Here is a 15074-nt window from a genome sequence, read left to right as displayed (position 1 = left end):
GTGTGCAAAATCCATGCTTTTCAAAGAAAGTCCAAGATTTCTTTTCATATTTTCTTTGATGACCCAGGTTAAGTATTATGCCTGGTAGGTTGTTTCTTCTTATCTGCTCGTATCTGTTCTTGGACATCTTACCTCTACTTTTGTACCCAGTATCCTGTGTTGCTAAGGTCAAGTTTGGCCTTCACAGCCTGGGTCCAAAGATTGTATTACTTCAGCCAGTAGACTCTCCAAAGCAGAGTTTTAATATTCCATGAGGTATTCAGTATTTTTTAGTTTAAATAACTGAATCAAGCACACTAAGATAACCTGGCACACACAGCAGGATTCCACATACGTATCACCACCACTACTATAATGTGGAAAGATAAATTTCAGTTTTTATGGCTTTCTATTTTTAAATATATTTATGCGTCTGTATTCCACAACTAAAGACATAAATAAACATAAACATTCCCCTGTTGTTTCAGTTTGAACTCATCAGCTGCTCCGTGGGAGAAAAATAGGCAGTCTAATCTCGTAAAGATTACAGCCTGTGAAACCCTATGGGGCCGTTCTACTCTGTCATGCAGGGTCACTGTGAATCAGAATTGACTTGACGGCACACAGCAACAACAACAATGGTTTCCAAAATTTGTCCACTTCAAACCCAAAAATGTTTACATAACTCTCAAATTACTTTCTTAGGCACTAGTGATAGCCATGTTTAGTCCTTCTGAAGTTGCTAGCAAAAAACATACTCTGACACGGTATGAGCAGCTTCCTCCTGGCAACCCGGACACTAAACCATACAGCTTTGTTCTCTCCTGAAATCCAAGACTTGACCCAGCAAGCCAGAAGGCCTAGGAGCCTTTTCTGTTCCTTCCCACTGAAGCCATGGCAGATCCCAGTGGTGCCTGAACACTCATCACCTGGAGGTGCTCCTCTTAGCCCTGAACAAAATCTTGTAGTGCAAGGCAGATACCAGTGAGGGGAAGAAGAGTTCCTGCTTCTTGCGTACTTGCTCTGCACCAGACACTGTGCTTTATACACATTTTCTTGTCCTTATGGAAGTCCTAGTGTTGTCTTTATTGTTGTTGTTAGTAGCGGCTGTTGTTGTTGTAACAGTATTGTCATCATCACCCCCATTTTGCAGATGAGAAAACTGAGGGTCAGAGAGGTTAAGTTACTTACTGAGGGCCACAAACGAGAAGTTGCAGAGTCAGAATATGAACCCAGGCATGTCTGATTTCCAGTGTCCCAGAGTGACTTCTCAAATCTTAAGGGAGAATGTGAATCTGTACCTGCTGACCTGGGGCTTCACTCTGGCCAGACGTTACCTCTCATTTGGGAACGATACAGACTTTTGCCTCTATTACGTGTTCAGTTCCCCCTTGCCTTGCCTGCAGTAGGACACCCAGGTGTGGAATGTGCTAACTAGCCTTCTCGAGGCACCTACCAAGGGCAAAGATGCCCACCCACAAGCCTGAGAGTTAGAGCTGGAATCAATGGCCTTGGAAATCAGTCAGTCAAACCCCTTTGTTTACAGATAAGGTCCTGAAGCCCAGAAAAAGGAGGGGACTTGCCTACGGTGGCAGCTTGGTAGTGGCAGAACAAGGCCTAGGACCCATGTCTCCTGATGCTCTGCCCAATGTCCTCTCCAGAGTGCAGTACCAAGAAAAGACCTTGCTATAAGAAAAAAGCTGAGGGGTGTGATCCTGGTATAAAAAACAGTATATAGATTGGATATGGTTTTGGTTTTAAAATGTCTATATTCATGTTCTTGAATAGCTAGCTAGTTGGTAAATTTTGCCTAGACTAAAGAATGGGATAGCATGGGAGCTAACAGGGCACTAAGTTAAGACTTCAGGCTGGTGTGGGAAGCCAGAGAGCGATCAAAAAAGGGAGGAGGGCTGAGAATGCGGAAGGCATAGAGAAGAATGGTAAACATTCTTTTGCCATTTGGCTCAACACCAGCCATGGGTCTCATGGCCTCTCAGAGACTACTTATCTCTTCTCCCTTGGCCCAGCATTTTACAATGTTGTTTTCAATGTGGCTGTCTTTCTCCATTGATTTCATTTGCTTTTTTTGTGTGTATGTTTAAATTATGTCGCAGAAAAAATCGAGCTCCCAAACAGCACCAGCATGGAAGTTGAGATGACGCCACCCAGTGGAGCTTCGGAGCCTGTACAAAATGGAAACATCTCCCATAGCATTGAAGCTGCGGAAGCCCAGGTACTGCCTTTTCCCACTGCTCTTCGGGGCTACTGTTCGGATGGACGTCCTAGCCTAGCAGCACAGAACCCTACATTCTCCCTAGAGTCCCTGACACCAGGCAAGGGCTTAGTCATCCTTGCGTGTTTCCAAATACCAGCCCGGGGGCCCTCATGCATCAAGCTCTACGTTTATTGAATGAATACGCACATTCTCTAAGTCACTATTTCTCAGGGTGAGGTTGAAGGACTTTTGGGGACAAAAACACAGATTCCTGCAGCATACCCTAGACCTGATGAAACAGAATCTCTGGAAAGCAGGACCCAGGAATCAGCATTTTAAATTAGCTTCCCAGGTGACTCTTAATGCATGAGAAAGTTTGATAACTGCTGCAGTTTAATCCTTTCTTTATGTATTTAAGGTCAGAGTTAAATAACAGGAAAGCACAGCCATTACACCTTGACGAGTCCCCTTTGACCTTCCCTGTCACTGCAGTTGAAATTGATCAACACTCTCTGGCCCAACCCAAAGTTCACTTGTGCAACCAGCAGACAGCTCATTCATCTAACAGTTATCACTGTAACTGTTTATCTGTTTATAACTGTTCATGTTGTTGTTAGATGTTGTCAAGTAGGCACAGACTCATGGCAACCCCATGAACGATGGAATGAAATGCTGCCTAATCTTGCACCATCCTCATAATCTGTTGCGGATCAGATCGTTGTGGTCCATAAAATTTCCACTGCCAGATTTTTAGAAGTAGATTGCTAGGCCTTCCTTCCTGATTTCTTAGTCTGAAAGCTCCAGTATAAACCTGTTCAGCATCATAGCAACATACAAGCATCCACTGACAGTCGGGTGGTGGCTGAACACGAGGTGCACTGGCCAAGAATCAAACACAGGTCTCCCATACGGAAGGCAAGAATTCTGTCAGGGAACCACCACTGCCCCATTATTACCATTTATCAAGCACCTAATATGTGTCACAAATATACTGCTAGGCACTTTCCATATATTATCACCTTTACAGCCCTCAGCCCCATTTTGTTGTTGAGGAAGCTGAAACTCAAGGAAATGAAGTAGTTGCTCCAGATCACCTAGCTCAGAGATGGTAGAGCTGAGATTCAATCTCAGGACTGTCTAAATACAATGCCTGTACTATTTCCACCCTGCAACATTGCCTCTAGACCACAGTTGCCCAGAAATTAGGCAGACTCCCTGGTGGTGCTGGTTAGATTTCTGGATCCCAACCTGATCTAATGAATCAGAATTTCTAAGGCATGGAGCCCAAACTTCTATTTTAATCAGGCATCGTAGGTCAGAGCTTCTCAAACTGAAATATGCTTACGAATTTCCTGGGGTTCATGTTAAAACTCAGACTCTGGTTCAGTAGGTCTGGGCTTGGGTTCAAAAGTCTGCATTTCTAATAAGCTCTCAGGTGATGCTGATGCTGCTGGTCTGAGGACCACACTTTGAGTAGCACTACCTTAAAGTTCAAGATCCACTTCTCCAGACAGAATTTTCCCAATGAGCTGGAAAGTTACACACTGCCCACTGGTAGAATAGACTACAGGCAGTATGTCAGCGCAGTGCACTTTCTTCTCCCTTAGTCTAGAATATACTCTGCAATAGAGGGAGTCTGTACTTCTTAGAAAAGACATGCTAATTGTCTACCGTTGCCCTTACTCCCTGAAGTAGCATGGAAAGTTTCTTTGTTTAAAGGAAATGATAACGAGACTGCAGTGCCTTCTGCCCTGTCTCCTCTGCCTTCTAGACTCCTTCGCCCTTCTTCCCTGGGGTCTCTTTGCATTAGCTCAAGAGTGAGCTGGTGGAGTAACTTATATCCACCTGGATAAACAGCAGGCTCCAAGGACACCTGGCCGCCCTTGGGGATAGCACAATCGGAGGTGTGCAGAGGGCAGCCCAGTATCTTTGCCCCTCCATCTGGCTAGCAGAGGGACATATGTGCCCCGCCACAGGGCAGGACTTTGCTACGGGGGGGCTGGGCCCCTCTCTGAGAAGAATGCACCCCCAGGTCTCGATGCAGGGAAGCAAGACAGATGTGTGTACCAGCCTGATGCAGTGAGAGCTCAAGAGCAAAGACGCACCCCACACAACTGACTACAGGACTGCCTGGTGGTGTATTCCAGGTGCACCAGGGGCAAGTTATCTGACCTCACTGAGCTTTAGATTCCTTAGTACAAACAATAATAGTACCTGCCTTGTTAGGATTGTTATGACGTTAAATGAGATAATGTACATAAAACACTTAGCACAGAGCTATATGCTGGCTCTTTACATTATTATGTGCCCATACTAGCCACTTAAATGCCATTCAATGTGTCCCTTTCCAGAAGGAGGTCGCTGTAGGTGAAATGAAAATGTTTTTTAAAATGTATGTTTGGAAGCGTTCAGGGTATAAATCAATCAATCAAGAAAGATTTGTGGTGGATAATTATAACCCAATATGATCACAGAGATCTGTACAAAGTCCTCTGGGAGCCTGCTAGAGGGTACATTTGACCCTAGCCTGGGAGGTGTAAAAGCTTCATAGAAGAGGTAACATTTGAGCTGGGCATTGCTCGGTGAGTAGGAGTTTGTCACCCAGAGAAGGAAATGATAACCCAAGTTGACAGTTATGTACAAAGGTGTGAAACCTTTAAAGGGAAATTCATGTTTAGTGACTGATGAGAAAGCCGGTGGAACTGGAGACTAAAATATAGAGGAAGAAGTGAGGAGGGATCCACCAGGAAAGGTAGATTGAGCTGAAATTTTCCCACCATTCATGTATTCAGAAAACCTTTATTGCTCACCTAATATGTGTCAAGTGATGTGCTGGGCACTGGGGAAGCCCCAGTGAATGGAATACACATTCCAGCAGGGCGGAGAGACTATAAATACAGAACAAGATATGATCATAGATGATGGAAAGGGCTATGAGGAAAGTAAAGCAAGGTGAGGTGAGGGAGTCCCTGCGTGGTGCAAACGGTTAACACACCCCGCTGCTAACCAAAAGATTGGAGATTTGAGTCCACCCAGGGGTGCCTCAGAAGAAAGGCCTTCTGAAGAATCAGCCATCGATAACCCTGTGGGACACAGGTCTACTCTGACACACGTGGCAGAGTCAGAGTTGACGCCCTGGCAACTGGTTTGGTGGCATCATCAGATTTGTTTTATAGGAAGACGGCTCTTTTGAGAACGGTCAAGAAGAGGCCAAAGTGGAAAAAGACTGGATACAGTTAAGAGCTGTTGCTTTAGGGGTCAGCAAGCTGAGGTTCATTGGCCAAATCTGACCTCTAGTCTGTTTTTGTATGGCCCATGAGCTAAGAATCATTTTTATATTTTTAAAAGGCTTTGAAAAAAGAAGCAGCAGCAGCATATGTGACAGAGAGTGTGTGGGGCAAAAAGCCCAAAATATTTACTATCTAGTCCTTTACAGGAGAAGTTTGCCCACCCCTGGTTTAGACCATCTGCAGTCTTTGGGGGGTGGGCGAGAAGAATGAGGAAGCTCTTCACGTACTAATATGGAATGAACTTCAGTATATGTTGTTAAGTGAACAAGGCAACTTGCCAGATTGTACCCAGTATACTACATTTGTGTGAGAGGGGGAAAAAAGAGAGAAATAACACATAAGCATTCACTTGGGATGCTGTGGAAGAAAATGGTCAGGCTAATTACCGCCAGAACATGGGTCCGTGTGATAGGGAACTGGGGTGGAAGGTAGGACTTTCAATATGGACCCTACATAGCTTTGGAATTTTGAACTAGCTAATTGTATTACCTACTCAATACCAACAATAAAAATAATAATGGGTTAAATTAAAACAGAGGCAGTATGCTTGAGTTGTTAAGAGCAGAGTCTCTGGAGACCTTCTGAGTTCAAATCCCAGTTCTGCCACTTACTAACCATGTGACTGTAGGCAAGTGACTGAATTTCTCTGTTCTCCGTTCTCCTTCTCTGTGAAACAGGGATAATAACAGCACCTATCTCATAGCTTTGCTGTGAGGACCAAATGCTCATACAGCAGTTCTTGGCACACAGTAAGCACTGCATAAAACCAGTTGCCATCAAATTGACTCCGACTCATAGCAACCCTATGTGTGTCAAAGTAGAACTGTACTCCGTTGGGTTTTCAGTGGCTGATTTTTCAGAAGCAGATCGCCAAGCCTTTCTTCCCAGGTACCCCTGGGTGGACTTGAACTTCCACCCTTTCAGCTCTCAGCGGAGCATGTTAACCATTTGTACCACACGCTATAATTTGCAGTACTTAGTAAAACCTATTTTTAAGTGGCCATTGAAATAGCCCAGATGACGAAGTTTTAAACCAAGTATTGGCTGTGACATAGATGACAGTGGCTGGATTGGAGAGCTGTTTCTGAGCCAGAGTTGAGGAAATTTGGTAATAAATTGGTTGTAGTGAGTAAACAAATAAAGGAAGTTGTAGTTTATGCTGCAGTCTCCAGGCTGGACAGCCTGGATCGGATGGGTGAGTTAGGCTATTAACTCCAAAGCCAGAATATAAGACGTGAAATCAAATGCTCAGGCCACCCAAGTGCAGCTTCACAGAAGTGATGCAGTGCTTTTTTACTGTTAGTAATTTCCTTCAAGTTTCATTTTTATTAAGCTACGTGAAGAGCGAGCTGTGCATCCCGGCTTTATTAATGGAAATTGGCCCCTGCACCACACACTTGGCGCTGGCATTCTCCTGAGAGTTAGCCTGCCTCGTGTAATTAACCAACTATTTTAAAACCCATGCTCTTACGAGAGGACTAATTTTACATGAACACCTCACCTCTGAGAGCTTTCTTCAGTACAAACTTTACGCTGGCAGTGAAGAGCATTTTAAAATATTCTCTCTGACAGAGGAAGCCCCTTTGCAAGAACTTTCTTGCATCACTTGTATATTCTGGGGAACCAAGAAATAATTCGACTTTTTAAATGGCTTTAAGCAAATTCAGTTCTCCCAACAACTGCTAATGCAATGCTGTTGGATCTACCATGGAGAATTTACCAACCTTCCCAAATTTTCAATGTTGAGAACTCGGCCAGGTTTGAAAGACAATTCAGAGAAATTCCCTCGTACCCAGAACTCAGCATTTGATTACATTTTAATTTGGCCCGTCATGACAACAGCCAGCGGAGTGCACTTGGCCCAGGGGTGCCACAAAACTGCCTGTCTATATGAAGAAGCCGTGGTGGCCCATCATGATCCTCCCACTGTGACATGTGAGGAAACCATTTAAATACACGCATGCAGTGAAGAAGAGGAAATGCCTTGCCAATTTCTTGGATTCTGAAATCTGGACAAAAATGTAACTTTTTTACAGTTATGTCCTACATCTTTATGATGAGGGCAGAAGTGGTTCAGTGGTAGAATTCTCACCTTCCATGCAAAAGACCTGGGTCCAGTTCCCAGCCAAGGCACCTTATGCACAGCCACCATCCATCAGTGGACGCTGTGTGTTGCTCTAACACTGAACAGATGTCAGTGGAGCTTCCAGGCTAAGACAGACAGGAAGAAAGGCCTGATGATCTACGTCCAAAACTCAGCCAACGAAAACCCTATGGATAACAATGGTCACATCCACAAGTGATCATGGGGATGGCACAGGACCAGGCAGCATTTCGTTCTATTGTGTGGGGGGTCACCACGATTCAGGGGCCAACTCCACATCAGCTAACAACAACAACATTTTCATGTATTGTGAGATGGCTTTTTATATGTTACAGCTTTTATTTCATTTTGCCTCTAAGATTTCTCTCTGTCCTTGAGGAAAATCAGAATTGTTCTTGCTTAAGTTAAGGATTGCCCAGATATTCAAACAGTTCCCAGAGGCACCAGTGCTTGAGCAGATTTATATAAGAAAATCACATTCCCAGGGAAAAGAAAAAATACGTATATATACAAACACACATATATGTATTCACATACATACATGTTGTTGGGTGTCTTCAAGTCAATTCTTCTGACTCATAGTGAGCCCATGTAACAGAGCAGAACTGCCCCATGGGGTTTCTGAAGCTGTAATATATACGGAAGCAGATCGCCAGGATTTTCTTCCTCAGAGTAGCTGGTTGAGTTCAAACTGTGAACCTTTTGGTTAGCAGACAAATGCTTAGTCATTGCACCACCACGGCTCCTTCATATGTACATGTTTGTGTGTGTGTATAAACATATATATGTGTGTGTATATACACACATGCACGTATGTGAGACAGAGAGAGAGAGTATGTGTCTGTGTGTATGTGTAAGTAAAATGCAGGCCCTTATTGATTTTTTTTTTCTCACTTTATCACTTAAATATCACCTTACCACCACCTTTCTCCCTTTGGGAATTCAGTCCCCACTTATTTCTCCCCAGCATTAGTCTTTAAACTCAATAGAGTTTCTAAGATCTGCTTTCCTGAAGCTTCACGGTTCTGATAAAAATACTCCTTGCATTTTTAGCAGGTTTGAGTATTATGTGACTAAGTAAAAGATGAGTAGGGGAAAGATAATAGAAGTGACTATGATTTTAAGTTTCTTGGAGCTAGTCTAAAAAAAAAAAGAATAAAATGCTTAACAATATCTCTCTACTATTAAATCTGGATCTCTGAGGGTAGGGAAAGCATTGTCATCAAGGACAGAAGTTTGTTAGACAGTGTTGTTGTTTAAATGTTACAGCTATGAATTTAGAACTCTCTAGGGAGACTTCATAATGAACATTGGTCAAGGAATGTTAGCTCTGATGAGAATTTCCAAGATTATCCAAGCAGATGGTATCTGCAATCTACGTGATATCTTGCTTCTAAAATATTACCCTTAGTGAGTAGCTACTTAAGCTCTTAGCAGCGGTGAGGTTTAATACAGGGTTTGGGAGCCCCTCCCATTATTCAGAGAGCAAGTGTATTTTCTAAATGACTGACAGATGATAGGAGCCCTGGTGGTACAGTGGTTAAAGCACTCGGCTGCTAACCAAAAGGTTGGCAGTTCGAACCCACCAGCCACTCTGCAGGAGAAAGCTGTGGCAGTCGGCTTCCGTAAAGATTTACAGCCTTAGTAACCCTATGGGGCATTTCTACTCTGTCTTATAGCCTCACTGTGAGTCGGAATCAATTTGACAGCAATGGGTGGATTTTTTAAAGTATAACAACCAGGTCCACGATTTTGAAAGTTTAAAGACAGCCCAGGACTACATTTCCTCCTCTTTGTGGGATTAGTCAATCTCTTGGAACATCAGTGAATCATAATAAGAGGATCCTGGCACCCAAGAAATGGAGGCACCAGTAGGTCTCTCTGTCCAACCACTGCCAGGGAACAAGGGCAGTGCTGGGGCAGAGAGACCAAGCCCTAATACTGAAAGATAAGACAATATTAGAAGATTCTCCAGCAAACTGGATTTCCCAAGGCCCAAGCCATTTAGAACAATGATTGCCTTAGGAAGGGAACTCCATTAGTGTCAGGGAAGGCCTGACGCAAATTATAAAGCAAGCAAAAATTAAGGTGTTTTACCTGCCAGTTCTTAATACTTTCATTCCATTTCTGGAGGAGACAACTTTTTTTTTCGCTTTCAATCTATATTATATTTTAAAAGAAAAATTGAGGTCTAATTCCTCTACCTAGACATTATTTACCAACTTAAAGCAGCTTAAAGTGCACTCAGAGACCTTTCAACCACATTTAAAAATGCATATGGATTCGGATCAGACTCATGAGTTTCTGCCTAAACTTGATTACTGGCAAAGAATTGTATCTTCACTGAAGATCCTGAGGTTAATAACTCTATTTGTTATTGTGCCTTCCAAGGGAGTTTGAAGAATGGCTATTAATTGTTCACATAAAGTACATTAAAGGCTGCCCATTAATAAAAAGGAAAAAAAAAATCCATTACCACACTGGAAAAAATGCTAACATTAACATTACTGTTCCTCTAAATAATTTTACTCCAATTGATAATAAAGTGATGAGAATGATTTTTGAATTATTGTTTATGACTCACCAGTAGCATTAATGTTGACAAATCTATTATGATTGGTATCAGCAATTGATTTATGGAGCCCATGAAAACAGTACAAAAACCAATTTACAATAGCAATGCAGAAAGAAATCCATCCTCTGTGCAGGTTGCACCTCAGAATTATTTGGGCAAAATGCAAAGTGAAGGAAAGCAATTGCATTTCATCAGACTGTCCAAATGCCATTTTACATTATAATAAAATGGTTTCTTGGCTCCTTGGGAAACTTAGGCCCACACAGCCTCATCACTCACAGCAAAATATGTTGATACCTTGGTTTCAATTTAGAATTCTGTAAAAGTAGAAGATTAAGTTTTTAGGTTGCCATTGCTGAGTGAAACCTTCCTGTTTTGTGTTTAACATCCTAAATTCTTGATGCTAGAGTTTTTTCCCATGTATACGTAAAGCCAACCAGATTATATTATAAGGGAAGTAAATTATTTCCTGCTACCAGGCAGGCAGAGATTTATCACCTTTTTTTAAATGATAAATCTTTTTGCTACTTAAATGTCAGCTCTGTTGGTTCAGGATGTCCACACAGAAGATAAGGCAAACATCGCAGATGGCATTCTCTTCCAAAATGAGATGCTTTTTGACTTATGGAAAGAGATAAGTGATGGGAACATAAAGGATAAGAAGAGAATGAAGGGTGTTGATTTTTAAAAAATGCAAGTGCAAAGACATTGAGAAACTAAGAAAAAAATAGATTTTTCTAAAACTCAATAAAGAATGAGTGAAAAAAGACAATTTAAAAATAAATTATAGTAAATGAACACAGTGATTTATTTCCAAGCCGGAAACAAAATCTACTCACAAATGAGATCTTTAAAATAGATCAATGTCCATATGGTCAAAAAGAACTCAAATCCTAGAGTTGAATAACCGAATGTTTCCAAATGCAGCTCTCTGGCTCTCCATCATTGAGTCTAGCAACATTTCTTCTCTCAGCCTCTCCTGTTTTCATTCCCTTTTCAAAGAGGAAAGGCAAATTAAGTCTTACTCCTTAGTCTTAGGGTTTTTAGCAGCCTCATCCCAGAACCCTGAGTTGGCTTCAGAAGTGACTCACAACATACCTTATTTGGCAGTCCTGAACTCTAGTTTCAGGGTCCAAAAGAATTCATTTTTCCATGTATTACGTAGGGATTTTGAGATCAGACCTTTGGGTCTGTGAGACTGAAGTGGTCTACACCCAACAGTGGATATTCTTTTGGGTCGGTCTTTCCGTATCCCAATTTTAAGCATCACGTTCTGTTTCTGTTGTCAGTTGGCGTAATAAAGGTCATTAGTATTTGACTGCACTAATTGGCCAATCAGCTTAGGAGAAAATGGGGATGAGAACCACTTACTGTTCCTGAACTTACACTGGATAAAGAGGTACTTATGGGTGGGCCTTCCTAGCATTTCCTTTGTACTAAAGCCCCGGTGCAATTAAAGCTCACAAAATGAAGAACGCTCGATGGAATACTCTGTGGAGGTACCTTATACTTGCCCAGAGTTGTTGATTTCAGAGTCTTCCACTGTATTAAAGTGTAACTGTGCATTTTTTGGTAATTCTAACTTTGACAGATTCCAACTCTACTATTGTTTTTAGCTCTGTACAAAACACAGAATCAAGGTGTCACAATATTATGAGTCACACCATCTGCTTGGAAGCTTTCTTTCTGATAGAAAGTCTACTTAAAGCCTACCTACTGGAATAAAATATCATTTTCCTCCTTAGGGCTGTGGAATTTTCCCTTTTATCTTGTTGACAAAGACCTTCTATTTATTCATATTGCCGAAGAGAAAAAGAAATTAGATCTCTGATATCACTGCAGTCGATGACTGCTCAATAAATGTTAGATGGGTGTACAGGTGGAGGAATAAAATTATTGCAGTTTCCACTTTCACATAGAATAATAGAATCATAAAATTTTATTGCCGGAAGTACCATTATAATTCACCTAGTTAAACCTCTCCTTTCTCCTAGATGTCTTTGAAGAAATTATTTTCCTAAACATTCATTAAAAATAATAACAACCAACATTTATTGTTTACTATATGCTAAACCCTGTTCTAAGTGCGTTTCATGGATTATTTCAGTTAATTTTATAACACCAATAATGTTATAAAAGAACATTCTGGAGCAGAATTCGTATTTAAGACATCCTTGTGTCTAACTTTCTGTTTAATAGATGACCATGGAAGACCATATTCTTTGTCTATTAATCCCTTCTCTAAACAATCCCTTCATTAGGTAAAGCACTTGCAAGCTCTCGTCTCTCCCTAGGAGCTTCCCATACATGCATTGTACAGGTACAGACACCATTTCACCAGTTCCCAAGGACACTTAATTGGAAAAGTAAAACATACTACCTTTGTCAAAGAGAGTATTTTTAATGCTTCAATAATGAAAGAAGAGGGAAGGAGGTCGGAGGGGGAGCAGCTAGTTCCGTGTTTAAAGATGACGCTGTTTTGTTGTGCCTTTTCTTCTATGAGGCTCCTTTGACCTTTGAACATTGAATGCTGGAGTCTGAAAATAACCCATGGTGTAAATGGTTAACGCTCCCAGCTACTGACCAAAAGTTTAGAGGTTCGTGTCTACCCAGAAGCACCTGGGAAGAAAGGTCTCGTGATCTACTTCCAAAAAATCAGCAATTGAAAACCCTATGGAACACAGTTCTACTCTGACACACATGGGGTCACCATGAGTCAGAGTTGACTCAGCGACAACTGTTTTGTTGTTGTTGTTGTTGTTATTGTTTATTTTTAATTTCAGTTCTTGCCAAAGTTAGCCTCAGGAAAGTTTATTATTGTAAAGGGTTCCATCCATCTTCTACAGCTGCCCCCTGGATATCCATTTTGAAAGTAGTTAATGCAAGATTATCCACAGTTATGGGGATCAGGGGTGCTATCAAGCAATGAAATGCACGTACAATCTCAAGCCCTCATTTTGGCCAGTGGTGTACTTGGTTGCCATCTCCTTCTAGATCAAACCTGGGCTCAATTTCTGCACTGTTTCCTTGGACAGAAATGCTAAAGAACAAGTCTTTCTCCTCCACATACATTTATGTTGCTATTAATACAGTCAGGTTCTGACATTCACTGATATCTTATCAGCACACACATTTCATTTCTAAATTTGTGGCTAGTACCTTGGAGACTCAAGGCGATAGAGGGAAGAGGCCATCAGAAAGGCCCCTCCTATCTACATGCTACCCTCAAATCTGCCCTTCATTTCTCCTTCAGAGCTGCCCGGGATATTCTAGGGATCTGAGAACAGGGAAAGAATGCAATGTTCAGCCCTTCTTGATCAGCTTTTTAAATTAAGAAATATAGGCTATCCAAACCACCATAAATTAGTGTAAGCTCAAACAAAAATTATGTCAATTGAAGGTCTGGTGTTTTTGCTTTAATAAGTCGTTTATTATAAAACAAAGCTGGGAAGCTGGTGTAATTAGCTACAAAGCCCATTCATACTGATTTTTATAGGACTGAGTAGGGAGGCAATGAGGAATGGCAGGAAGAGCCTTGAGCTGGGAGTTAGGAGGTCACTCAGGCCTAGCCAGCCACTGTAACATGTCTTCAGCAGGCCAGTTCATCCCAGGCTCCTCATCCGTCAAATGAAGGTGTTGGTTTCAATGAGCCAGGTCCCTTCCAACACTGACATTCTGTATCTCCTTCTCTTGGAGCCTGGAGCTCCTATTCTGAATGATTGCAGAGTTTGATGATTGCAGCTTGTCTTCCTGATCTATTATTATCCATATGATGAATTGAATGTCAAGCTTTTGGACAGGAAGATGGTCCCCTATTAAAACATTCCTGGGGACAAAGAAGCTCTGCCTGACAGTGAAATGGTTTTTAAAGATTCCTAGGGCCTAAAAGGCAGTGAGGTGCTCCAGGACCAAATGCCCTACAGATTGTATCCAGCAGATGTTCTTCAACCATTCTGGCATTTTCATTGATTTGCCCACAGCTTCACAGCTAGTCAGTCACAGAGTAGAGGTTAATGGCAGAAGGGAAGGGTACTAACATTTATTGAGTTCCTGGTTTGCACCAGGCATTGTGCATCCTCCAGTTGCCTGAGCATTTTTACTATCCCCAGTTTATAGATGAATGCCTCCCAAATAATCTAGTTATTTCACATTTTTTATTACACACATTTTTAAAAACTTTGTTGAGGGGAATGTTTTTAATATTCTTGCACGCAGCTAACCTCACTTCTAAGGCTCAGCAGATGTTTTTATGGATCTCTGTTCCCATTCAGTCCCTCTGGGCCCCATTAGCAATTCCAAGCATATCCCACACTCTGTGAGCTTTGCCTCATCTCGTTATTCATCTGAACATCTATGTGACTGAATAGTGTGTAAATATGAGCTGATTTTTTTCTATCACTGTGAATTATAGAAACAGCAACAACAAATATGTTAAGCAGAAGTACAGACCACTTACAATCTTCATCTTCACCCAACTTGGCCATGTTCCACTGTTTTAGAGTGGACTGGCTTTTTCCTTTTGATCCAGCGTCATGCCACGCTGAAGGGCCACTCTGAAGGGACTTCCCAATGAGAAGGGGTGGCACTCCTGAGTTCTGAACTGAGTGGTCCTTTTGTTTGGGACAGAGAAGTGAGAGCTTCATTTCCAGCCTGAATCAAACCCCAGCAGAGCTGGCATCTGGGCAGATCCAGGTGATCTTCTGAGATTGCCCTTGTGAACTGGAGATAAGATGCTATTACTGATCAATACAGCTGAACTTAAAGATGGCCCATTTTCAGATTGCCTCCCAGGTTTTCATTTTACTTCTGTGATAGAACAGATAGCATTAAAGTGGACTCACCTTCACACTGAAGTCCTGCACAGTACCCTTCACAGACGAAAAGGAGACATTGGGTTGCTTCCAAAGAATA

At 41.9% G+C, this 15074-nt stretch overlaps 1 protein-coding gene across 1 annotated transcript in view; it reads left to right on the top strand.

Annotated features, from left to right (window-relative positions):
• SLC24A2 (solute carrier family 24 member 2) overlaps positions 1-15074 on the top strand; it is a 321337-nt gene that overhangs the window by 285516 nt on the left and 20747 nt on the right. The window contains exon 9 of the mRNA XM_004373517.2: positions 2094-2212. Coding sequence (XP_004373574.1) covers positions 2094-2212 — 119 coding nt within the window. The remainder of the gene's footprint in view (positions 1-2093; positions 2213-15074) is intronic.

Source organism: Trichechus manatus, unplaced genomic scaffold, assembly GCF_000243295.1.
Source record: "Trichechus manatus latirostris isolate Lorelei unplaced genomic scaffold, TriManLat1.0 scaffold00025, whole genome shotgun sequence".
Taxonomy (NCBI): domain Eukaryota; kingdom Metazoa; phylum Chordata; class Mammalia; order Sirenia; family Trichechidae; genus Trichechus; species Trichechus manatus.
Note: the sequence above shows the minus strand (reverse complement) of the source record. Positions and strands in the feature narration are given on the sequence as shown.